Here is a 25,772-nt window from a genome sequence, read left to right on the forward strand (position 1 = left end):
GCTACACATATGCTCATCATATACACATTGCACTGAGATACAGTGCCTTAGACCACTACACCACTCAGGAGCCCATCAGAGGAATTCATAACATTCAGAACTCATAATAACATTCAAAACTCTTGAAATAACAATTCCAAAGACAGAATTAAAGATTAGTTTAATTTTCATATATGCATTTTGCAAACCAAAGTGGGTTACATTGACCTGATCTCAGATGATGTCACAACAGAATAAACTGTCAGCCAATGAAACAGGTGTGAAGAAAGTTTTCATAAAGGACACTAATAACAAAAACTGTAGTTCTTTACATACCTTTTATAGTACTATTCATGTCAATAGCCAGTGGAACTAACTAATACCAGTGAAGATTTATAAATATGCATTCAATTTCAGAGAAAATTTCACAAGTTAATTTGTTAATTTAGACAGATGAGTGTAAAAGATAGTGAACTGATCTTGTAATGTTTAATAAAGCAATGTGTGTGATCCCGACATAGTGCAGTTTTTCTAAGCTTCGCAGAGAGAGAGAGAGTCTGTAGAATATATCATGTTACAGAGACGCATAGGGGATAAGGGCTTATATAGGAGCGCCTGCATTCTTCCCCACTCCTATGAGTATCCATCGCCAGGCACTGTGCAGCTGTGGCTGTACATCCCATTATCAAAGAGAATAACAGCTGATTTCCTGGCCTATAGTGTACACACTGGTCGGTTCCATTTCAGACAGCACATGCTGTGCAATTCAGACAAGTCTATTTCACCTCTCATCGGTTCAGACAGTTAAAGCCCATTTCACAAATTTCAGACCATTTTCAGTCAAATTTTCCCACCTCATATCAGGCAGTCCATTTCAGACCTAGTTCCTTTCAGCTCCAAGCTGCCAACCATTTAACTCAGAGCCAGCTGGACTTCTCCTCCTCCAACTTCTGTGGATCAATAAAAGGCTTGTCGATCGACTTGATCATCAGCTCGCCGCAGTACACACATTCAAACGCGATGATGTCATCAATGTCTGACTTGATCTGCTCACGGCTGACTCCAGCACTTTCTTTGCCCAGGCTGGCAGTGTCGCCCCCCTCCTTCTCCTTGGGGGAGGGGCGGTGGCGAGACTTGGAGGTCTGAGTGGCTGCAGCCAGCTTCTTCTGCAGCTCACCTAGTTTAGTCTGCTTGTAGGTGGACAGGTGAGGGCTCACCTGAGGAAAGATCCACCGTTACAGTATGTGAGGTCCATATATGGTAGTGAATAATAAAAGGTGTATTTAACTATTGAATCTCCTGAAGAAAAAAAATGACATTAGTTGTGATTATAATTTTTGGGGATACCCCCTCCAACCAATTTTCCTTCTGTATGTAGTGTACATAATTTACAAATATATGTAGTAATGACCCAATGTCTCTGTTTACATTGTTAGCCATCTCTTTATGAAATAGGGTCAAGGGTCAAATAAAACGGATTTGCATACTGACCTCCAGGAAGAGGCAGTCGTAGTGGAACATGTGACCACAGAGGAACAGATAGAAGGGTCTGTTGAGGAGGGGGAAGTCGCAGGCAGCACATTTCTCCTGACTCTCCACCACCCCGTACTTGTTCCTCATCTCCTGGATGTCCTCTCTGATCCGCTTGGCGCTCTCCGTCGCCTCCTCCATCTCCTGCTTCAGCTCGTCTATGTGCTGGTTGTACTCCTCTAAAGAGCTGCAGATAGCCTCCTGGGGAAGAAGGGATATAGTTTTGTCAACAAAAAATTTTCCTACATGAGGAAATGAATTTGGTTCCAACTCATCATATACACATATGCTCGTGATACGTTTGATTTGCCTGGTACAATGAAACCAATGGAAGTCACAAAAGTGCAAGCTCCAAGCAAGGTAAATGAAACGCACCTCAAAACACTGAACTTAAGTATATAACCTAGGTAGTATACTAGACCCAGGTCTCATTACTAATCTGTTGTGTGTAGAAGCGTCTCTGGGCTTAAGAAAAGTGCAATATAAATCCAATGTATTTTCTTTAACACTACAACCTTGAAGTGGTCTATGGTGACAAAATCCGGGAAGAAGGGCAGTATGTCTTCGATCTTGAGCAGGTTACAGCTGGACAGACAGTTCATGGCCTTCTTCACATCCTTCTCCTCTTGCACCACGTGACGAGCGATCTTCAGCCACAACTTCTTCCTCAACTCCTCATCATCCTCAGGCAGGTCAGCACATGACTTGGCCAGGTCCACATCCACCTGGAATAATAATTATTATTATTATTTACTGTGTTCCTTTCGGGAAATGTATGTTGAATCTCAACAGCACAGCTGGGAGAGGGAGAGGAGAAGTTACACCAGCTGGTTCAGGAAAGATTAGTTTCCCACCAGTGCTGTGCGTAGCCAAAATAACAACATGCACGCTTGATAGATGCACTTTCAGATCCTGATTTAACATTTACTGACGCAGACTAATAGCACTTTCAAATCCTGATTTAACATACAGTGCCGTGAAAACGTATTTGCCTACCTTCTAATTTTCAAAATTTTTGCACATTTTTAATACTGAATGTTATCAGATTTTTAACCAAAACCTAATATTAGATACATGGACCCTGAGTTTACAAATACCCCCCCCCAAAAAAATTGGATGACATGGGTCCCATTATGCCTGGCAAAAAAACCTAACCCTGCATTCCACAGTAAGAGCCTCATACCAACGGTCCAGCGTGGTGGTGGTAGTGTGATGGTTAGGGGTCAGCGTGGTGGTGGTAGTGTGATGGTTAGGGGTCAGCGTGGTGGTGGTAGTGTGATGGTTAGGGGTCAGCGTGGTGGTGGTAGTGTGATGGTTAGGGGTCAGCGTGGTGGTGGTAGTGTGATGGTTAGGGGTCAGCGTGGTGGTGGTAGTGTGATGGTTAGGGGTCAGCGTGGTGGTGGTAGTGTGATGGTTAGGGGTCAGCGTGGTGGTGGTAGTGTGATGGTTAGGGGTCAGCATGGTGGTGGTAGTGTGATGGTTAGGGGTCAGCGTGGTGGTGGTAGTGTGATGGTTAGGGGTCAGCGTGGTGGTGGTAGTGTGATGGTTAGGGGTCAGCGTGGTGGTGGTAGTGTGATGGTTAGGGGTCAGCGTGGTGGTGGTAGTGTGATGGTTAGGGGTCAGCGTGGTGGTGGTAGTGTGATGGTTAGGGGTCAGCGTGGTGGTGGTAGTGTGATGGTTAGGGGTCAGCGTGGTGGTGGTAGTGTGATGGTTAGGGGTCAGCGTGGTGGTGGTAGTGTGATGGTTAGGGGTCAGCGTGGTGGTGGTAGTGTGATGGTTAGGGGTCAGCGTGGTGGTGGTAGTGTGATGGTTAGGGGTCAGCGTGGTGGTGGTAGTGTGATGGTTAGGGGTCAGCGTGGTGGTGGTAGTGGGATGGTTAGGGGTCAGCGTGGTGGTGGTAGTGGGATGGTTTGGGGTCAGCGTGGTGGTGGTAGTGTGATGGTTAGGGGTCAGCATGGTGGTGGTAGTGTGATGGTTAGGGGTCAGCGTGGTGGTGGTAGTGTGATGGTTAGGGGTCAGCATGGTGGTGGTAGTGTGATGGTTAGGGGTCAGCATGGTGGTGGTAGTGGGATGGTTTGGGGTCAGCATGGTGGTGGTAGTGTGATGGTTAGGGGTCAGCATGGTGATGGTAGTGTGATGGTTAGGGGTCAGCATGGTGGTGGTAGTGTGATGGTTTGGGGTCAGCATGGTGGTGGTAGTGTGATGGTTAGGGGTCAACATGGTGGTGGTAGTGGGATGGTTTGGGGTCAGCATGGTGGTGGTAGTGGGATGGTTAGGGGTCAGCATGGTGGTGGTAGTGTGATGGTTAGGGGTCAGCAGGGTGGTGGTAGTGTGATGGTTTGGGGATGTTTCGCTGCTTCAGGACCTGGACCACTTGCCTTAATAGAAGGAACCATGAATTCTGCTCTGTATCAGGAGAATCCTACAGAAGAATGTCAGGCCGTGGTACATGCAGCAAGACAATGATACAAAACACACATGGAAATGGCTAAAAAGCAACACATTTGACGTGTTGGAATGGCCTAGTCAGTTTATTTGTTCTAATATTAGGTTTTGGTTGAATATCTGATTAGCTCAGCCACAAAAATATGCAAAAGCAGAGAAAATTAGAAAATGGGGCAAATACTTTTTCACAGCACTGTGCATTGAGTGGACAAAACATTAGGAATACCTGCTCTTTCCATGACAGACTGACCAGGTGAAATGATCCCTTATTGAGGTCACTTCTTTAAATCCACTTCAAATCAGTGTAGATTGAGGGGAGGAGACAGGGTTAAAGAATGATCTTGAGACAATTGAGACATGGATTGTGTATATGTGCCATTCAGAGGGTGAACGGACAAGACAAAAGATTTAAGTGCCTTTGAACAAGGTATGGTAGTAGGTGCCAGGTGCCCCGGTTCGTTTAAGGACTGCAACGCAGTTATTTAAAAAAAAAACATTTTTAAACGCTCAACAGTTTCCCATGTGCATCAAGAATGGTCCACCACCCGAAGGACATCCAGCTGACTTGACACAACTGTGTGGAAGCCTTGGAGTCAACGTGGAACGCTTTCTACACCTTGTAGAGTCCATGTCTCGACGAAATTAAGGGTTTTCAGAGGGCAGAAAGGGGTGTGACTCCATTTTAGGAAGGTATTCCTAATGTTTTGTCTACTAGCACTTTGACTTTCAGATAACGTATAAGATGGGGGGGGGTAAGCTCACTAGTTGCACTTTAAGTCTTGCATGTGTGGCTGTTACAACATCCTGTCAATATTACATCGTCAACAATTAGCTACATATTCATCAAAACACTAGCCAAGACACTCACTTGTAGGGCCAGATCGACAGCTTCCTCATACAGCTCCATGATCTTATAGACCAGAACACAGGCCTGGAGGTAACCGTGTTCAGCACACAGCCTCAGGGTGTACTTTAAGTCATAGTGGATGTCTGACGCGTGGGTACCAGCCTGTCAATAATAATAAAAATAACACTTTTTTAAAATTAATAATATGTTCATGTATATTTGATCAAGATACCCAAGAACACTTACCAGAGGAAACTAAGTATACAATAGCAAATATAGATCAAAACGTGACATTACAACAACAAAAAATATATATATTATACAATTATCAATCGACATTTGGTAGCGTACTATAGAGGGAATAGGATGCCATTTGGGACGGTCCCAGGCTTGAACCTACCTGTTCCAGGTACCACAAGAGACTATCAGGTTTGTACTTGGCGTAGAGGGCCAGCAGGTAGTTGTGTATGGCCTCTTCGGTCACAGTGAGCTGGTAGACACAGAACTCCATGTAACGGATGGTTTCGTTGACCTGTTGTGTCGAACCCATCTGACTGTAGTTGACCAGGGCCGGGATCAGCTTCTTCGGCTCCAGCCTGCTACCCATCTGGATCCAGGCATCCACCACCTTATCATTGAGGTACATTAATACTTTTATTTACATTTTATTTAACCTTTATTTAACTAGGCAAGAATTTATTATTCATTCAATTTCCCTTTCACAAATACACATAGGCACTTCACATGCCATAAAAATGGACAAATCGAGTATGGAATTGTATTTCAAACTAAAATAAAAAAATAATTTAACTAGGCAAGTCAGTTAATTACGAACAAATTCTTATGTACTTTAACACAGACAACAATAAAACATTTCAATGCAAGCAGATACAATCATTGTATCACCTTCTTAGGTATGTGTTGCATGAGGATTGGGGAGAACTTATAGAAGAGCTTCTCGTCGCAGTGCTTAGAGAGCACCTCCAGGGCGGCGCTATAGTCATCATGCTGACAGTGGTGAGAGATCACCCTCTCGTAGTCCTAGAGAGATAGACATAGATTCTTTAATGTCAAACAGTAGCAGATAAAAATACATACTTTACAAAACTGAAAATAAAAATCAGCAGCCATAAAGTGGCCTAAACATGCCACATCATAAGAGACCACTCTAAATGGCACAATACCACGCATGAATAGCAGGGTTGGCGTCAACTCCATTTCAATTCCAGACAATTCAGGAACTACACTGAAATTCCAATTTCCGATTCTCTTCAATTAGGAACATTTTGAATTGGAATTTGGATTACTTTCTGAATTGACTGGAAATGAAATTGAGCCCAAGCCTGGATAAATAGCATCATAAGATACCTGCATGATGACAGAGAAGTAGACCATGTCGTCCACGTTGCCGTGGCTAGCCAGCAGGTCATAGATGGTCGTTCGGTTGTTATAGAGACACTCCTTGTGTTTGGAGCTACTGAGGAACTTCCGGAACTCATCACGCGTCTCCTGGAACACCTCATGTTTCCCCTCGTCTGATTCTAGAAGCCCCAGGTGGTTCAGGTAGAGCTCAGTCAGCCAAGTGACGAGTAGGGTGATCTGGGTCTTCTCACTCTGTTTCAATCAATCAATCAATCTTTATTGTCCCCAGAAGAAAAGTTACTTTGCAAACATGATGAAAAAAGTATCAAATATGTTGAAAACAGACCACACAAAAGACAAACTATCTGGCAGGTTGAGAAGTGAGCAGAAGACAAGCTTCCGTTGTTCGCTGTAATGGACAATAAAGTTGTATGGTTTTGAATTGTAAACTTTGTCACAAAAACATAGAAACATCATGCATCATATACCTGTTTTAAATTATTGAGTTTCTTCAGCAGGAACTCTTTCAGAGCCTCGTCCTGTTTTGCCTCGATAAACTTCAAAGCAATCTCTTCGAAGTAGTTCTGGGTCAGAGCGTAACACTTAGCACTCTCCAAGTAACGTTTGTTCTGGAAGCAGTGCTCTGCCTCCTTAGCCAGCACCATGTCAATGCACTCTGGCCGGTCCCGGCAGTATTCCTTAGCCAGGTCAAACTTGTTCATACTCATGTACATCTGCCACACATCCCTGGCTTCTCTCTGGATGTGGTATCTGGATTGTGGATGAACAACAACAAAAAAACTTATCGTCACGGTGACTAGTCTGATTCCACAGATGACAGTTAAACCTTGTTCTGCCACTAATGGCAGATCTAGTCTGATTCCACAGATTGTGGCTATTGTAAAGATTTTACTGCTAAATGGCAGTGATGTGATTGTTTTGTCGATCTTGGTTGAATGCACTAATTGTAAGTCTCTCTGGGCACGAGTGTCTGTTAAATGACTAAAAGTCATGTAAATGAACCTGAAGACGGCCTTCTCAGTATAGATCCACACCAGGCCTCCTGCTGGGTCTTTGATCATCTTCTTCAGCGTGCCGAACTTATCAGGAAACACATCCTCATACACCACCTGTCAATCAATCAATAAATCAATCAATTCATAAAAGGGGGCCTAGTCAAAAGCAGTGCACTTAATCAAATAACATTTTATTGGTCGCGTAAACATATTTTGCATATATCGCAGGTGCAGGGAAATGCTTATGTTTCTAGCTCCAACAGTGCAGTAATACCTAACAATACAAACAAGTCCAAAAATATAAAATAAAGAAATCAAGAAATAGCAGAACGAGTTCTGCTATTTCTTGAAGCTGGTTGAGAGAATGCCAAGAGTGTGCAAAGCTGTCTTCAAGGTAAAGGGTGGCTATTTGAAGAATCTCAAATATAAAATATATTTTGATTTAAAAACATTTTTTGGTTACTACATGATTCCATGAGTTATTTCATAGTTTTGATGTCTTCACTATTATTCTACAATGTAGAAAATAGTAAAAATAAAGAACAACTGTTGAATGAGTAGGTGTGTCCAAACTGACGGGTATTGTGTATATATATATATATAAGACAGCTTTGCACACACTTGGCATTATCTCAACCAGCTTCATGAGGTAGTCACCTGGAATGCATTTCAATTAACAGGTGTGCCTTGTTAAAAGTTCATTTGTGGAATTCTTTCCTTCTTAATACATTTGAGACAATTAGTTATGTTGTGACAAGGTAGGGGTGGTATACAGAAAATAGCCCTATTTGGTAAAAGACCCAAGTCCATATTATGGCAAGAACAGCTATAATAAGCATTTGGGTGCCTATTTGAAGAATCTCAAATATATATTTTTTGATTTTATTTATTTTTTATTTAGTTACTACATGATTCCATATAAGTTATTTCATAGTTTTGATGTCTTCACTATTATTCTACAATATGTGGGAACTTCTTCAAGACTGTTGGAAAAGCATTCCAGGTGAAGCTGGTTGAGAGAAAGGCCTACACCTTTTACAGTAACCTGGCCTACACCTTTTACAGTAACCTGGCCTACACCTTTTACAGTGACCTGGCCTACACCTTTTACAGTGAACTGTAACCAAAGACTAAGCAGAAGCAGTCAGAGGCCCACCTGTCCGTACGTGTCCGTGTGTGTGCGTGTGTGACCCCCATCTGTCCGTACGTGTCCGTGCGTGTGCGTGTGTGACCCCCATCTGTCCGTACGTGTCCGTGCGTGCCTGTCCGTGACCCCCACCTGTCCGTACGTGTCCGTGCGTGCGTGTGTGTGACCCCCACCTGTCCGTTGAGGGTGCAGATGGCCTTGACGCGGTCAGGGAGGAGGAGTAGAAAGTGAAACTGAGTCAACACGATGGAGATGGGCTTGTTGAAACTGAAGTCTATGTCTGGGGTGTAATCCCACACCTGATAGAGGGAAGAGAGAGAATGTATTCAGGGTTTTTTAATATATTTTTTTAATCAGTGCTTTAGCTATATGAATTTCAAGAGTACAATATAATTATTTTGAGACCAATGACAAAATCTATTTAATAGTCACCTGTAGGAAGCTTACCTCTATAACACATCCAACCTGAAAGTACACTAGCCTAAATATTAAGCACTATATAATAGTATAACAACAGTACCTGCACATCACTGAGCACTGAGTCCGGCCTGATGTAGTCCAACTGACCGTAGAGAACTCCATTACCCATCATCCATGCGAAGGCCTTGGGGCAGGACCTGAGCTTGGAGGTGTAGAAGGTGATCTCACTGTAGCCCATGTTAAACGGAAACTCCTGGAAGCTGGGCAGCAGCTCCTAGTAGTAATAAAGGCATAACCTCTTATAAGGATTGTTATAAGATATTCTAAAGGCTTATACATGCTTATAACAAATTACAAATCATTATACTGGAAACTGGGAAGCAGCTTAATATTCAAGGGGTGTGGTATATGGACAATATACTACGGCTAAGGGCTGTTCTTATGTACGACACAACGCTGAGTGCCTAGATACAGCCTTTAGCCGTGGTATATTGGACATATACCACAAACCCCTGATGTGCCTTATTGTTATTATAAACTGGTTAACAATCAGTATCAGTATTCAGGGCTTGAACCACCCAGTATATAAAACAAGTTATAACAACAAATATAACAATAAATGGCATAGCTGCTAGAGGTCATTAGAGAAGTGAGAAAAGTGCATGGAGTGTAAATATTCAGATATAGTATGGAGTGTAAATATTCAGCTATAGTATGAAGTGTAAATAAACAGATATAGTAGGGAGTGTAAATATTCAGATATAGTATGGCCTACACCTTTTACAGTAACCTGTAACCAAAGACTAAGCAGAAGCAGTCTTTGGTTACTAAATATTCAGATATAGTAGGGAGTGTAAATATTCAGATATAGTAGGGAGTGTAAATATTCAGATATAGTAGGGAGTGTAAATATTCAGATATAGTAGGGAGTGTAAATATTCAGATATAGTAGGGAGTGTAAATATTCAGATATAGTAGGGAGTGTAAATATTCAGATATAGTAGGGAGTGTAAATATTCAGATATAGTAGGGAGTGTAAATATTCAGATATAGTAGGGAGTGAAATTTTCAGATATAGTAGGGAGTGTAAATATTCAGATATAGTAGGGAGTGTAAATATTCAGATATAGTAGGGAGTGTAAATATTCAGATATAGTAGGGAGTGAAATTTTCAGATATAGTAGGGAGTGTAAATGCACTGCATAATAGGGAGTGTAAATGCACTTTATAGTAAATAGGTTGCCATTTGGGCTGTAGCTCTGTTGTTTAAAAAAAGCCGGTGTAAACAGACCTGGTTCTGTGAGAAGACGGCGCTGAAGCCTTGCTGCTCGGACCCCTCTGCCACACGACCTACGAACTGGAACAGACGCTTCCTGGTGGTGGCGATGATGACGACTTTAGACTCCGGACCTCGTTCCACCTCTATACAGCATACTGGAGCAGGCCTCCCATCCTCCTCCAGGGAATGGACCTGTGTTTCAATTACATACATTAATCAATATAATAAGGACTACTTTGGCAACAAAATTAAACATTCTAAATGCTACATCAAATACAGTCACAAAAGCTGGTCACAAAAGCTGGTCACAAAAGCTGGTCACAAAAGCTGGTAGCCTGCGGATAAGTTCACATGAAGGAGTGTAACCAATAAATGTACAGTAACTAGGGATGCAGCGATATTACATTTTTGGGCCGATTCCGATATTTTCCTTGCCAAAAAACCCGACACATATCGATAATCGATATGAAGAAAAAATTAGCGGCCTTTTAAGGACGCTAGTACAGTTAAATAGGTGAAACAAAGTGTCATATGTTCATTTGTTCAGTTAGGAACAGATTGTTTAATAACTTGTAAATCCATGAATGTATTTAAAAAAATCGCACAACAGATATTCACGACAAATATTTTAGCTGCCCAGCCATTATAAAGATGCTTAAGGTGTCTCTTCTTACTATCCAATCTTGCCATGACAGAGGGGTATCCCGTCTGCTGCAGACACAGTTGATGAGCTTATTTCTCGAGTCAGTTGGTTTCGAACGGAGCTAGGAGGTGTGTTCATGTTTTCAATGAGAATCCACTGCTTTGTACTGATTGTTGCTGCGTACGCACCAAACACCCCATATAAAAAGTACTGTTCCATCTGGTGGAAACGTCTTGCTTAAGCCTTTTCGTTGTCACTCCAAGCTGCTCCTGTATTGCTTGCAGGCGGCTGTATGCTAGATGTGAGTGTTTAAAATGACCCACTATCTTCCTACCTGTTGCCACGGTGTCAGATATGCTGCGTTGGGGCCAAAACACCTTCGTTCACAGCCAGTTGCAGCGTGTGTGCCATTGCACGGCAAACTGGCGACTCCGCATTCTTCCAAAGCCTTTTTTATGTTCCGTGTATTATCACAGCATCTACTTTGACCTTAGAGATTTTCCAAGTTTCAAACTTGTTCTCAAATGCCATTTGAAATGGCAGCAGCGGTATGAGAACCAGCACATTCTTGAGCATGCAATACGGCTTTCCTTAGTAGGAAATCCTCGTCGACCCACTGTGCTGTCAGACCCAGCATGCTCATGTGGCTGACGTCGCTGTTCCAAATGTCAGTCGTGATGCTAATAGCAGTGACGCCCATAGCAAGTGGCTCATGGATGTGCTTTTCAACAATAATGTGTATCTTAGGTAGGGCAACATCTGAAAAATAGCGCCCTACTTGGTCGTGTGTACCGGGGCTCGAGGTTCTCGACCAGTCGGTGAAAGCCAACATCATCCACGACGGAGAACGGTTGGTTGTCAAGGGCAATGATATAGGGGCGGCAGCGTAGCCTAGTGGTTAGAGTGTTGGACTAGTAACCGGAAGGTTGCAAGATCGAATCCACGAGCTGACAATCTGTAAAAACCTGTCGCTCTGCCCCTGAACAAGGCAGTTAACCCACTGTTCCTAGGCCGTCATTGTAAATAAGAATTTGTTCTTAACTGACTTGCCTAATTAAATAAAAGGTTAAACAAAAAATGAATTCCGTTATCTTGGCGTTAATAGATTTCATCTTTGTGTTGTTACTCTGAAATGTTCTTACTCTTTCAGATGACTGCTCGACTTAAACTTGTTAAGTTGGAAGTGTGCGCTTCGTTTTTTTTCCTGCTTTTGTTCTAAGTCGCTGGACATCCGGGGGTGATGCACTTTCAAATGAGTCATTAGGTTCGTGGTGTCGGGAAACAAATAGCAGCACAAATGTTGCATATAGCCTTTTTGTTATCTTCCTTTGAAACTTCAAAATAGATCCACGCAAGCAGACATTGTGGGCCAGGTTAGGAATACTGTATTGCACGTGTAGCGCTGTATTTTTCGTGGCGTCATTGCGTCACCTATCTATATTATACAGGTACGCACGTCAGCTTTGACATCGGTTTTGCACATCGGCGTTAAACTATACGTAGAGCCGATGTTGGCATTTTTAGCTAATGTCGCCCGATTCCGATATGCTTACCGATATATCGTGCATCCCTAGTTGTAACCAATCAGCACTGATGAATTAGTTTGAATGTCAAGAGGTTTGATAAGCATGGCTTTCCATTGGTTCAATCTACAAAACATCATCTTGGGGCGATGTTGTATTTTGTCAATCAATGTTTATCTTCAGATCCCATCACCGACCTGTTTGAAGTAGCTGTCTGTCTGTCTGTCTGTCTGTCTGTCTGTCTGTCTGTCTGTCTGTCTGTCTGTCTGTCTGTCTGTCTGTCTGTCTGTCTGTGTCTGTTCACCTGTTTGAAGTACTGGTCAGGGTTGGTGTTAAACAGGCTTCCCTCTGAAGCAGAGATCTCAGCCTCGAAGATGATTCCCTGGCTGCTTCCCACTAGGATGGGCCCAGTGTTGGTCTCTGTCCCCAGAAGCTTGTTCCAGCCTACACTCTCTATGAGGTGTCCTCTCCAGCGGGACAGAGACCTCACCTTCTGGGTGTTCCTGTTCAGATACAGACACTCACTGGTACTGAGAGAAATCACCAGGTGGGACCCTGCAGGGGACGAGAGGGGAGACCAGTGTTTAATGACTGATGTAATACTATTGAATAAATCAGAAATACACAGATATCTTATTAGTTGCACTAGCTTATGAAAGGAGCATTGCATTTATTGTTGCATTAGCTGGTTGGTAAGCTTCTCTTTCGCATCATATAAATGACTGGCTGAGGCTTAGAGCTAGCCAGATAATGCTGGACAGGGCTTCATGCTAGCCAGATAATGCTGGACAGGGCTTCATATAAATTACTGGCTGAGGCTTAGAGCTAACCAGATAATGCTGGACAGAGCTTCATATAAATGACTGGCTGAGGCTTAGAGCTAGCCAGATAATGCTGGACAGGGCTTCATATAAATTACTGGCTGAGGCTTAGAGCTAACCAGATAATGCTGGACAGAGCTTCATATAAATGACTGGCTGAGGCTTAGAGCTAGCCAGATAATGCTGGACAGGGCTTCATATAAATTACTGGCTGAGGCTTAGAGCTAACCAGATAATGCTGGACAGGGCTTCATGCTAGCCAGATAATGCTGGACAGAGCTTCATATAAATGACTGGCTGAGGCTTAGAGCTAGCCAGATAATGCTGGACAGGGCTTCATATAAATGACTGGCTCAGGCTTAGAGCTAGCCAGATAATGCTGGACAGAGCTTCATGCTAGCCAGATAATGCTGGACAGAGCTTCATGCTAGCCAAATAATGCTGGACAGGGCTTCATGCTAACCAGATAATGCTGGACAGGGCTTCATGCTAATCAGATAATGCAGGACAGGGCTTCATGCTAACCAGATAATGCTGGACAGGGCTTCATATGCATTATGAAACATCAGAAATACAACTTATTTTAGGGCGAAGTAGTAATAACTATGTTGTTGCTTGGTAACACAGATTCATGGGAAGAACTCGCTGCTCAGGGCAAGGAGTCGGTACAGGATGCCCACTCAATAAAAGAGGCCTACGAAAGACGTAGTGGAGCCCTCGATGACTCGACAACTAGTGTTTGAGATTGACTCGTGAACAAGCATATCGAGTGCTCGGTTTGAGATTCAGCCCATTTCAGTATGCACCAAAATAACTGTAATAGTATTGGGAATTGAATTGGTACAGACTTAACTGTCGTTACTTTGGGGTAGTAATTAGATTAACCATAATGGTGTGATGGTTACTCACATTAACTAGCTATGAATAAAAACGGCAAACTCTGGTGATAATTTACCTGAGAAGTACCCCTATGGAAAATGTAGCAGTCAGCGCAATTACTAATCTGACAATGAGGTAAAACATGAATGAATTGGAGGATACTGATGCCATTCCATCTCCGGGAGTACTGTGCAAGTATTCTCCTTTATTATCCTGCTCCCCGGTTCTCACCTGTGGGGTCCAGGGAGAGCTCCCCGGTTCTCACCTGTGGGGTCCAGGGAGAGCTCCCCGGTTCTCACCTGTGGGGTCCAGGGAGAGCTCCCCGGTTCTCACCTGTGGGGTCCAGGGAGAGCTCCCCGGTTCTCACCTGTGGGGTCCAGGGAGAGCTCCCCGGTTCTCACCTGTGGGGTCCAGAGAGAGCTCCCCGGTTCTCACCTGTGGGGTCCAGGGAGAGCTCCCCGGTTCTCACCTGTGGGGTCCAGGGAGAGCTCCCCGGTTCTCACCTGTGGGGTCCAGGAAGAGCTTGTGTACTCTGCTGTCATCCTTCCTCCCCAGTTCTATCTGGTTGGGCTGGTCTGGCTTGGCAAGGTCAATCCTGGAACAACATGCAGAGGAAATCTTAATAAACTCCTTTATAAGGAGTCATGTTCACTCATCTTAGACACCAATACGGTACATGCAATCTTATGTGAACACACACATATACACACAGGTATTTCAGAATAGATTTTACAATTGATATTTTATAAGACATGAAATATTCATGCTTATTATCCCAATCCAATGTTATACAGTAGGCATTCAAATCAATACCATCATAGTCCTTTACAGATCACCCTGAATGACTGACAAGATCAACCCTTACCCCTTTAATCCCATCACTTAGCAATCACATCAAGATACAAACTGCACCATTCACGCATTTGGTTCTTCTCACACAGACAGGCTTGGACAGGCATGGACAGGCTTGGACAGGCATGGACAGGCTTGGACAGGCATGGACAGGCTTGGACAGGCATGGACAGGCTTGGACAGGCATGGACAGGCTTGGACAGGCTTGGACAGGCATGGACAGGCATGGACAGGCTTGGACAGGCTTGGACAGGCTTGGGTGACAAGGCCAATTGCTCCTTCAACATTTCTTGGCACTGAGCAAATTTCAGGTCTTGTGAGGCGTAAACTTGAACATTGTGAGTATTCTGTGCAACTTCCAGCGCGTGTTTACTGTGAACACTGAAGTAACACTTTTATAGTGTGGCCAAATGGGCTCCTGTTGATATTTGAGCATAATGTAGGTCTATAAGAGTGGCCTACCAACAAAACCAATACAGCCTATGTATTTCTATGATATAGCCTACAATATTCTATATGGTGTTCAATGAAGGTCTACATTCCATGAACCTTTTATACACTTTATCTAGGACTGATGTTTCACTGGTCTGTAACACCATGGGTCACATAGAGGCCTGATGTTTCACTGGTCTGTAGCACCATGGGTCAAATAGAGGCCTGATGTTTCACTGGTCTGTAACACCATGGGTCAAATAGAGGACTGATGTTACACTGGTCTGTAACACCATGGGTCAAATAGAGGCCTGATGTTTCACTGGTCTGTAACACCATGGGTTAAATAGAGGCCTGATGTTTCACTGGTCTGTAACACCATGGGTCAAATAGGGGCCTGATGTTTCACTGGTCTGTAACACCATGGGTCAAATAGAGGCCTGATGTTTCACTGGTCTGTAACACCATGGGTCAAATAGAGGCCTGATGTTTCACTGGTCTGTAACACCATGGGTCAAATAGAGGCCTGATGTTTCACTGGTCTGTAACACCATGGGTCAAATAGAGGCCTGATGTTTCACTGGTCTGTAACACCATGGGTCAAATAGAGGCCTGATGTTTCACTGGTCTGTAACACCATGGGTCAAATAGAGGCCTGATGTTTCACTGGTCTGTAACACCATGGGTCAAATAGAGGACTGATGTTACACTGGTCTGTAACACCATGGGTCAAATAGAGGCCTGATGTTTCACTGGTCTGTAACACCATGGGTCAAATAGGGGCCTGATGTTTCACTGGTCTGTAACACCATGGGTCAAATAGAGGCCTGATGTTTCACTGGTCTGTAACACCATGGGTCAAATAGAGGCCTGATGTTTCACTGGTCTGTAACACCATGGGTCAAATAGAGGCCTGATGTTTCACTGGTCTGTAACACCATGGGTCAAATAGAGGCCTGATGTTTCACTGGTCTGTAACACCATGGGTCAAATAGAGGCCTGATGTTTCACTGGTCTGTAACACCATGGGTCAAATAGAGGCCTGATGTTTCACTGGTCTGTAACACCATGGGTCAAATAGAGGCCTGATGTTTCACTGGTCTGTAACACCATGGGTCAAATAGAGGCCTGATGTTTCACTGGTCTGTAACACCATGGGTCACATAGAGGACTGAAAAGGGCATTTTACTGAGTTGAATTGATGCAAGAAACCGATTTACAAAATAAATGATCACCATGCAGTGAATCTGACAAAGATGTAGGCCATTTTGGTTTCTTTGCATATTCCAGCCTCTCAACATACAACACTGCCCCTTTAAGACATTAACCAGCTATTTTTCCAGACTCCTTTGTCAGACAGCTATTTTAAAATGTAACCTTTATTTAACCAGGCAAGTCAGTTAATTAAGAACAAATTCTTATTTACAATGACGGCCTACCGGGGAACAGTGGGTTAACTGCCTTGTTCAGGGGGACAGTGGGTTAACTGCCTTGCTCAGGGGAACAGTGGGTTAACTGCCTTGTTCAGGGGAACAGTGGGTTAACTGCCTTGTTCAGGGGAACAGTGGGTTAACTGCCTTGTTCAGGGGAACAGTGGGTTAACTGCCTTGCTCAGGGGAACAGTGGGTTAACTGCCTTGTTCAGGGGAACAGTGGGTTAACTGCCTTGTTCAGGGGAACAGTGGGTTAACTGCCTTGTTCAGGGGAACAGTGGGTTAACTGCCTTGCTCAGGGGAACAGTGGGTTAACTGCCTTGTTCAGGGGAACAGTGGGTTAACTGCCTTGTTCAGGGGAACAGTGGGTTAACTGCCTTGTTCAGGGGAACAGTGGGTTAACTGCCTTGTTCAGGGGAACAGTGGGTTAACTGCCTTGTTCAGGGGAACAGTGGGTTAACTGCCTTGTTCAGGGGAACAGTGGGTTAACTGCCTTGTTCAGGGGAACAGTGGGTTAACTGCCTTGTTCAGGGGAACAGTGGGTTAACTGCCTTGTTCAGGGGAACAGTGGGTTAACTGCCTTGTTCAGGGGAACAGTGGGTTAACTGCCTTGTTCAGGGGCAGAACGACAGATTTTTACCTCGTCAGCTCATGGATTCCATCCAGCAACCTTCCGGTTACTGGCCCAACACTAGAAATGTAAGCCTACAAGTTATGTCCTCTTGTAGGACACAATCACTCTCCCATTGCTGACTAACAATTAGCTATATATATATATATATATATATAGCTAATTATATCTGGGCTAATCACTCACAAACAATATCAACAAATGTGCACACGCCACTCTGCACTTTGATCTGATAAGCACCACCGGAAAAAGACCACTTGTAGGCTACCGGTCCGAATTCTCCTCCGATGCGCCAGACATCTGTATATAATGAGGAGTTGCTCATGTCTTCGCCTTGAGTTGTTGTCCCAAAGGCAGGAAGGCAGGTGACAAGCTTAAATCCAATATAAACCCATAGAAACGTATTGGGCTTATTTTTGGACAGATATTGGCCTCTCGCTTCACCTCTCTGGATGTACAATGCCTACAGCAAAATCACTACCTCAATCATGCAAAGGTAGATTTGTTTGCATTCAAAAGAGGGTGATACTATGTTGATTTGATCACAAATCCAACGTTGATATAAATATAGTGTAAACTAACAGGGCGAACTCAGTGAAATTCAATCTCGTGCGTCTCCGGAGCTTAGACTGCAGCACACGCACGCAGCTTAGAGGGAAACATGGGAAAGGGGCTATTCACAACACCATGAAATCGCAGATTTCAAAAGTGTCTCCTTACCTCAGAAGAGTGTCCTCCCCTAAACTCATGCATAGCTGATTGTTGCAGACAGCAAAGTGGTTGATCTTCTCTGGGGGTGAGAAATCAATCCTCTGTTTGTTGAATATCGGCTTCTCCTCTTCGAGTCTCACATTCACAAACCCTGCAACGAATCAGAAGCAACCATTAATATAATCACTTGTCATGTCAATCATCATCATCGCTAGCCCAATGGACTAAAAGAGCCTAACGTTACTGCTTATAGTCCAAGGATGTTCTGTTTAGAGGAGAATTCACCTCTACCTACATGCACGAATTACCTCAACGAACCTGTACCCCAGCACAATGACTCAGTACCGGTACCCCCTAACTAACCTGTACCCCAGCACAATGACTCAGTACCAGTACCCCCTAACTAACCTGTACCCCAGCACAATGACTCAGTACCGGTACCCCCTAACGAACCTGTATCCAAGCACAATGACTCAGTACCGGTACCCCCTAACGAACCTGTACCCCAGCACAATGACTCAGTACCGGTACAACGTTACTGCTTATAGTCCAAGGATGTTCTGTTTAGAGGAGAATTCACCTCTACCTACATGCACGAATTACCTCAACGAACCTGTACCCCAGCACAATGACTCAGTACCGGTACCCCCTAACTAACCTGTACCCCAGCACAATGACTCAGTACCAGTACCCCCTAACTAACCTGTACCCCAGCACAATGACTCAGTACCGGTACCCCCTAACGAACCTGTATCCAAGCACAATGACTCAGTACCGGTACCCCCTAACGAACCTGTACCCCAGCACAATGACTCAGTACCGGTACCCCCTAACTAACCCGTAGCCCAGCACAATGACTCAGTACCGGTACCCCCTAACTAACCCGTACCCCAGCACAATGACTCAGTACCAGTACCCCAGCACAATGACTCAGTACCGGTACCCCCTAACTAACCTGTACCCCAGCACAATGACTCAGTACCGGTACCCCCTAACTAACCTGTACCACAGCACAATGACTCAGTACCAGTACCCCCTAACTAACCCGTACCCCAGCACAATGACTCAGTACCGGTACCCCCTAACTAACCTGTACCCCAGCACAATGACTCAGTACCGGTACCCCCTAACTAACCTGTACCCCAGCACAATGACTCAGTACCGGTACCCCCTAACTAACCTGTAACCCAGCACAATGACTCATTACCGGTACCCTCTGTATATAACCTCGTTATTCTTATTGTGTTACTTTTTCTTTCTTTAGTCAGCTTGGTAAATATTTTCTTAACTCTTCTTGAACTACATTGTTGGTTAAGGGCTTGTAAAATAAGCATTTCACCGTAAGGTCTACACTTGTATTCGGGGCATGATGACAAATCCAGTTTGATTTGAATTGGCAATGGCAGCCACAACAGACAATATTATTTCGGTACGTTTCTAGAAACATAAAGTCCTCTACTTTCATATCACATCAAAATAATTTAACAAATTACTCTACACTGTTTTAACCTGTTTTAACACAGTTACAGACAGTATTTTTCAGTGGCAACACGTTTGTGGCATCCGTCTTCCGTTAACACACAAAGTGTTCAGAGACGCAGATATAAAATAACCCTTTAAACCAAACTCCCCACAACATAAGACGCCTTCGTCCAATGAATCGTATGTGTAATGTAATGGAACTCAGAGCCATGATCAAGGGCTAGGCCAGAGGAAACTCGTCAATATTAGGCGCTAGAAGGTAGTTCGCTAGCTAGCGTCTGTGAATGGGTTACAGAATTACCAACATCATCAATTCCCTATTATCAAATCGGTATCAAGCGGAACATTAATACATATAATAATTCTACTAGCTATATTGAAGTAATTTGGTGCATAAATTCAACAATATAGATAGACCCAACAATAGAGCCTTATCATAAAACAGACCCATTTGAAAGGCCCATAGCCTTGCCCCAGTACCTGAATGCGTTATACCGATGTTGGCAGCAGACAGGCGGCTACTGTGTTGCACAGGGTGCCTGCTGTTCTGCGAGTCTTCGTATTCATCCAGGATAGAAGACATTGCAAAACGTAGGGGTGATATACAGCAGAGAACCTAACTTAACAGCTAACTTAACAGCTACAAAGTCGGATCATGCGGTGGCATAATGACTGGACTAGCTATTAGCTAACAAGGTAACGCTAGCTTTCTGGAGTCTACAAAGACGCCATTCTGTTGCGTGCGTCTCGTGAAAAAGGATTCAGAATTGAAGCGTACTCTACATGAACGAAAACGGCACTATCTTAGCCATATCAAAACATGCTAATTGTGTGTAACGTCCCGAAAACGTACAAACGCACAAAAATGGAAAGGACCCGTGTGTAGTCAGGTGATCTTGGCACCAAAATCATGTGATGAGAACAATATTGTAGTTCTATAGTCTGGCACGAGAAGGCGCACTTTGTCCAATTTTCAAACAGCGACTGACATTTATTTTAAGATTTGAGGCTAATAAATCCACTCCCCCAAAAAAGATATCAAATTGTATTTGTCGCATGCGCCAAATGCATGAAAAAGAAAAGGAGAGCTGCACGCTAGGAGCTCAGATGCAATAATTTAATAACCTAATATCCAATGTTTCGACAGACAAGCTGTCTTCATCGGTGTATAATGCACTTGTAAGTAAATTCTTATTTACAAGCCCTTAACCAACAATGCAGTAAGAAAATATTTGCTAAAGAAAATATAATAATTAAGAGAAAAAGTAACAATCAAATAACAATAACGAGGCTATATACAGGGGGTACCGGTAATGAGTCAATGTGCGGGGGTACAGGTTAATCGAGGTAATTAAGGTAATATGTATACTTAACAAAAAGATCCCAGACATTTTCCATATGCACAAAAAGCTGAGGAGTATTTCTGTCTGTAATAAAGCCCTTTTGTTGGGAAAAACTCATTATGATTGGCTGGACCTGGCTCCCCAGTGGGTGGGCCTATGCCCTCCCAGGCCCACCCATGGCTGCGCCCCTGCCCAGTAATGTGAAATCCATAGATTAGGGCCTAATGAATGTATTTTAATTGACTGATTTCCTTCTATGAACTGTAACTCAGTAAAATCTTTTAAATTGTTGCATGTTGCGTTTATATTTTTGTTCAGTATACATGTAAGTAGGGGTAAAGTAACTATTCATAGATAATAAACAGCCAGTAGCAGCAGCGTAAAAAAGGAGGTCAATGGAAATAGTCCGGGTAGCCATTTTATTAACTGTTTAGCAGTCTTATGGCTTGGGGGCAGAAGCTGTTAAGGTACAGTTTGCCGTGCGGTAGTAGAGAGAGCGGTAGTAGAGAGAACAGTCTACAGGTGGCTGGAGTCTTTGACCATTTTTAGGGCCAATACAAGACCTTCGTTAATTATACTTCATATCTGTTGTCAAAATACACAACTGGAAATAATTTATTGCTCTTCTGATTCCTTGCACATTAGAGACAATTGCCAACACTAAAAAGTTAAGATAAATAATTGTATTATTGTCACGACCAAAAAAATATTAGCACAGCAAATATTTTGGGAAGCAGCTCACACCTCAAAACAACCTGCAATATAGGAACTCAACCAACCATTCAAGGGTCTTACTATATATATTGTCTGCCAACCCTCCGCAAATAGTTGACAGCTTTCCTTCAGCTGGTGGGGGCGGGGCTATGCAAATCACAACATGACTGAGCGGAAAGTTGCCTCAAAACCGATTCGCGTCACTGTCATTCACAACCCAACAAGGTGAGACTACAGAACACATCGCATTACAGAAGAAAAACTCTTCTAGAGAATCGCACCTCGGAATAGCCTAAAATAAGACTGAGCTTTTATGCACTGGAAAGTTACTATTCTTCAACTTTAATCGTTGGACATGCCACCTCAAATGGATTATTATTGTGAAGAATCCCGCGTCGCCTCTTCATGCGGATTGATGAGCCAAGAGACCGGGTTGGAGAGGGAGCCAGCGCCCGGGTTGGAGAGGGAGCCAGCGGCTATCAGCTGTATGCTGGTGGGGGACGGGGCTGTGGGCAAGACAAGCATGATAGTCAGTTACACCAGCAATGGATACCCCACGGAATACAAACAGACCGGCTTTGATGTCTTTTCTGGTGAGTACCTTTCAATTACTGGAAATAAATGTAAGAAAAATAACTGTATAGCCTAAGTTTATAACCGTATAATATCCTTATTTATAATAATTAAACAACTAAAATGTATTGTTGTCTACTAGGTAATTGCACTGTATATATATATTTTTTTAAATGGAACTAGAGTCTATGATTTACAAACCCAAACTATTAACAAACTTGAATTATGAAATAATTGTATTCTTGTGTTTTCTTCAACAGGTCAGGTCCAAGTAGAAGGAGCCCCAGTCAGAATACAACTACTGGACACAGCTGGACAGGTAATCATAGACTCTTTTATTTATATATAAGTACATTATTTCATCCATAATGGAAATCATTCAGTCTTTCACATGTAGCAGCAGTAGTTTGGTTCCTAAGGCCACTACATGTCATACTGTGTGAGTCATCGTGTCTCTCTGTCACGGCGTCCATTGTTGTTGTTCAGAACCCCAGACAGCATTCACATTCACACACTGCTGAATCAGCTAAGCTGACCCCTCTCTCTCTTTCTCTCTTTCTCTTACCCCCCCCCCTCTCTCTCTCTCTATCTTGACATTTCCAGGAGGTGTTTGACGATTTCCGCTCCCTCTCCTACTCCCAGACGGACGTCTTCCTGCTCTGCTTCAGTGTGGTCAACCCCACCTCCTTCCACAATGTCACCAACAAGTGGATCCCAGAGATCCGAGCCTGCAACCCCTCAGCTCCCATCATCCTCGTGGGCACCCAGTCCGACCTCCTGCTGGACGTCAACGTTCTGATCAACCTGGCCCGTGGCGGGGTCAAACCAGTGCTGACCCCTCGGGCGCGGAGCATGGCGGTGAAGATCAGAGCGGCGGACTATGTCGAGTGTTCTTCGTTGACGCAGAAGAACTTAAAAGAGGCGTTTGACGCGGCCATTTTTGCTGCCATCAAACACAAGGTCAGGAAGGAGAAGAAGAGGCAGCTGTCGGACAGACGCACCAAGGCCTTCTCTAAATGCAGCTGGAAGAAATTATTCTGTTTTATCTGAGATGAGATCCCATGGGTCCTGGACAGAATAATGACTATTATTATTTATTAACTTATGAAGACTTACTAAGAACTTGTAGCTTTGGAATCATCCCAGAATTGGTAAAGGAACTGAGTTCTATTGGAGTCCTGCACTGAAGACAGTGGTATAGTGTACTTCAGTAGCCCTTGTAGGTAACCAAGTAAGAACGGGTACTGAAACATAATACAGACAAGAGAATATCAAATCAAACCAAGGACATTGAGTACATCTTGTCAGTGGGACAAGGCTGCCATGTAAATGTTGTCAATTCCTTTGCATGGTCTGGATTGGTGCCTTTTCCAACCTGAGAGTTTACTGCACTGCCTCTGTGTGATAGTCAGAGAGTCAGTGGGTTGTGAGAGAGAAGGATATGTTGAGGTAGTCAGGGGTTGGTTGTTAGCCTTTTCTCATTTGCATTCTTTGCTGCCCAGCCACACAGACCCAGGCCTATTCATATTCAACAGTGTATGTAGGCTGAAGTCACAGCGCTAGGTGCTACCTTCTTACCTGTGTGTGAATGGCTTCCACAGGCCATTGTGTTGATTAGTGCGGCACGTAGCCTAGCGGTTAGGGCATTGGGCCAGCAACCGACGAGGTAAAAAAAAAAATACGAAAATCGCACTGCACTTTTTATTTATTTTATTTTCCCTTTATTTAACCAGGTAGGCTAGTTGAGTACAAGTTCTCATTTACAACTGCGACCTGGCCAAGATAAAGCAAAGCAGTGCGACACAAACAACAACACAGAGTTACACATGGAATAAACAAGCGTACAGTCAATAACACAATAGAAAAAAGAAAAAAAAAGTCTATATACAGTGTGTGCAAATTGCGTGAGGAGGTAAGGCAATAAATAGGCCATAATTGCTCCAGGGTCGCGACCCCACTCTCCGAGGGTGTCTCAGGGAGAGTTGGGATGTGCCAAAAACCCATATAGGACTAATAGGACAAATGTAAGCACCCACCAAATGAATTAGATAAATTATTTAAGCTTTGATGCAATCAACTGTCAGTATCAACACCTCTGACCTCTCACCTACCAACCGATGTAATGTTATCACTCTGATAGTCGTCGCATGGCAGAAAAGTGACGGGAGGTTGGTCGATTCATTCTTTAACTATGATAAATCTTAAGGCAGCTTGGGGAACATATTTTCAATTTCAATGTAATGACTGTATACAGTATAGGCTATAATCCCCCAGCTTGAGGTGTGAGGCTTCAAATCAAATCTTATGGTCACATGTTTAGCAGATGTTATTGCTGATGTAGCGAAATGCTTTTTATAACACATAAAATAATGAAATACTGCAAAGTTGCTTCGGGGCTAAAAGCGCGGCTGCCCCATCTTTCAGCCCCATCTTTCAGCCCCATCTTTCAGCCCCATCTTTCAGCCCCATCTTTCAGCGCCATCTTTCAGCGCCATCTTTCAGCCCCATCTTTCAGCGCCATCTTTCAGCGCCATCTTTCAGCCCCATCTTTCAGCGCCATCTTTCAGCGCCATCTTTCAGCGCCATCTTTCAGCCCCATCTTTCAGCGCCATCTTTCAGCCCCATCTTTCAGCGCCATCTTTCAGCGCCATCTTTCAGCGCCATCTTTCAGCGCCATCTTTCAGCGCCATCTTTCAGCGCCATCTTTCAGCCCCATCTTTCAGCGCCATCTTTCAGCCCCATCTTTCAGCCCCATCTTTCAGCCCCATCTTTCAGCGCCATCTTTCAGCGCCATCTTTCAGCCCCATCTTTCAGCGCCATCTTTCAGCGCCATCTTTCAGCGCCATCTTTCAGCCCCATCTTTCAGCGCCATCTTTCAGCCCCATCTTTCAGCCCCATCTTTCAGCCCCATCTTTCAGCGCCATCTTTCAGCGCCATCTTTCAGCGCCATCTTTCAGCCCCATCTTTCAGCGCCATCTTTCAGCGCCATCTTTCAGCCCCATCTTTCAGCCCCATCTTTCAGCCCCATCTTTCAGCGCCATCTTTCAGCCCCATCTTTCAGCCCCATCTTTCAGCCCCATCTTTCAGCGCCATCTTTCAGCCCCATCTTTCAGCCCCATCTTTCAGCGCCATCTTTCAGCGCCATCTTTCAGCCCCATCTTTCAGCGCCATCTTTCAGCCCCATCTTTCAGCCCCATCTTTCAGCGCCATCTTTCAGCCCCATCTTTCAGCCCCATCTTTCAGCGCCATCTTTCAGCGCCATCTTTCAGCCCCATCTTTCAGCGCCATCTTTTCTTGCAGCCTAAAGGCCTCTGCAGAATGTTGGGTTTGCAGCCTAAAGGCCTCTGCAGAATGTTGGGTTTGCAGCCTGAAGGCCTCTGCAGAATATTCGGTTGGGTTTGCAGCTTAAAGGCCTCTGCAGAATGTTCGGTTGGGTTTGCAGCCTAAAGGCCTCTGCAGAATGTTCGGTTGGGTTTGCAGCCTAAAGGCCTCTGCAGAATGTTGGGTTTGCAGCCTAAAGGCCTCTGCAGAATGTTGGGTTTGCAGCCTAAAGGCCTCTGCAGAATGTTCGGTTGGGTTTGCAGCCTAAAGGCCTCTGCAGAATGTTCGGTTGGGTTTGCAGCCTAAAGGCCTCTGCAGAATGTTCGGTTGGGTTTGCAGCCTAAAGGCCTCTGCAGAATGTTGGGTTGGGTTTGCAGCTTAAAGGCCTCT

General features: G+C 44.1%; 2 protein-coding genes across 2 annotated transcripts; one reads left to right on the forward strand and one right to left on the reverse strand.

The window, feature by feature from the left end:
* Window positions 1-143: 143 nt before the first annotated feature.
* On the reverse strand, window positions 144-20,297 carry LOC139582515 (vacuolar protein sorting-associated protein 18 homolog). Its single transcript, XM_071412592.1, has 16 exons — window positions 19,912-20,297; window positions 17,959-18,100; window positions 14,395-14,486; window positions 12,496-12,746; window positions 10,038-10,217; window positions 8,847-9,020; window positions 8,500-8,625; window positions 7,187-7,293; window positions 6,652-6,934; window positions 6,170-6,415; window positions 5,708-5,842; window positions 5,202-5,429; window positions 4,823-4,963; window positions 2,025-2,234; window positions 1,471-1,710; window positions 144-1,196 (listed from the first exon to the last, which is right to left on the reverse strand). The coding sequence occupies exons 1-16, from the start codon at window positions 20,012-20,014 to the stop codon at window positions 897-899; spliced, it is 2,958 nt and encodes a 985-aa protein (XP_071268693.1). The 5' UTR covers window positions 20,015-20,297; the 3' UTR covers window positions 144-896.
* Window positions 20,298-21,677: 1,380 nt separating this feature from the next.
* Window positions 21,678-23,940, forward strand: LOC139582516 (rho-related GTP-binding protein RhoV-like). The gene is made up of 3 exons (XM_071412593.1): window positions 21,678-22,081; window positions 22,322-22,380; window positions 22,665-23,940. Exons 1-3 carry the CDS (start codon window positions 21,844-21,846, stop codon window positions 23,109-23,111), a joined length of 744 nt encoding a protein of 247 aa, XP_071268694.1. The 5' UTR covers window positions 21,678-21,843; the 3' UTR covers window positions 23,112-23,940.
* The last annotated feature ends 1,832 nt before the right edge of the window (window positions 23,941-25,772 follow it).

This window comes from Salvelinus alpinus, chromosome 8 (genome assembly GCF_045679555.1).
Source record: "Salvelinus alpinus chromosome 8, SLU_Salpinus.1, whole genome shotgun sequence".
In the NCBI taxonomy this organism is placed as follows: Eukaryota; Metazoa; Chordata; class Actinopteri; order Salmoniformes; family Salmonidae; genus Salvelinus; species Salvelinus alpinus.

What these genes read in the sequence shown, in the direction of transcription:
- LOC139582515 (XM_071412592.1), bottom strand. Translation starts at nt 20,014, where the DNA reads ATGTCTTCTATCCTGGATGAATACGAAGACTCGCAGAACAGCAGGCAC. An exon ending in AACTCAATAATTTAAAACAG is followed by an intron (nt 6,416 to 6,651) that starts GTATATGATGCA and finishes TGATTGAAACAG; the next exon opens with AGTGAGAAGACCCAGATCAC. An exon ending in TCTTGTGGTACCTGGAACAG is followed by an intron (nt 4,964 to 5,201) that starts GTAGGTTCAAGC and finishes TATTATTGACAG; the next exon opens with GCTGGTACCCACGCGTCAGA.
- LOC139582516 (XM_071412593.1), top strand. Translation starts at nt 21,844, where the DNA reads ATGCCACCTCAAATGGATTATTATTGTGAAGAATCCCGCGTCGCCTCT. An exon ending in CGGCTTTGATGTCTTTTCTG is followed by an intron (nt 22,082 to 22,321) that starts GTGAGTACCTTT and finishes TTTCTTCAACAG; the next exon opens with GTCAGGTCCAAGTAGAAGGA. An exon ending in TACTGGACACAGCTGGACAG is followed by an intron (nt 22,381 to 22,664) that starts GTAATCATAGAC and finishes TGACATTTCCAG; the next exon opens with GAGGTGTTTGACGATTTCCG.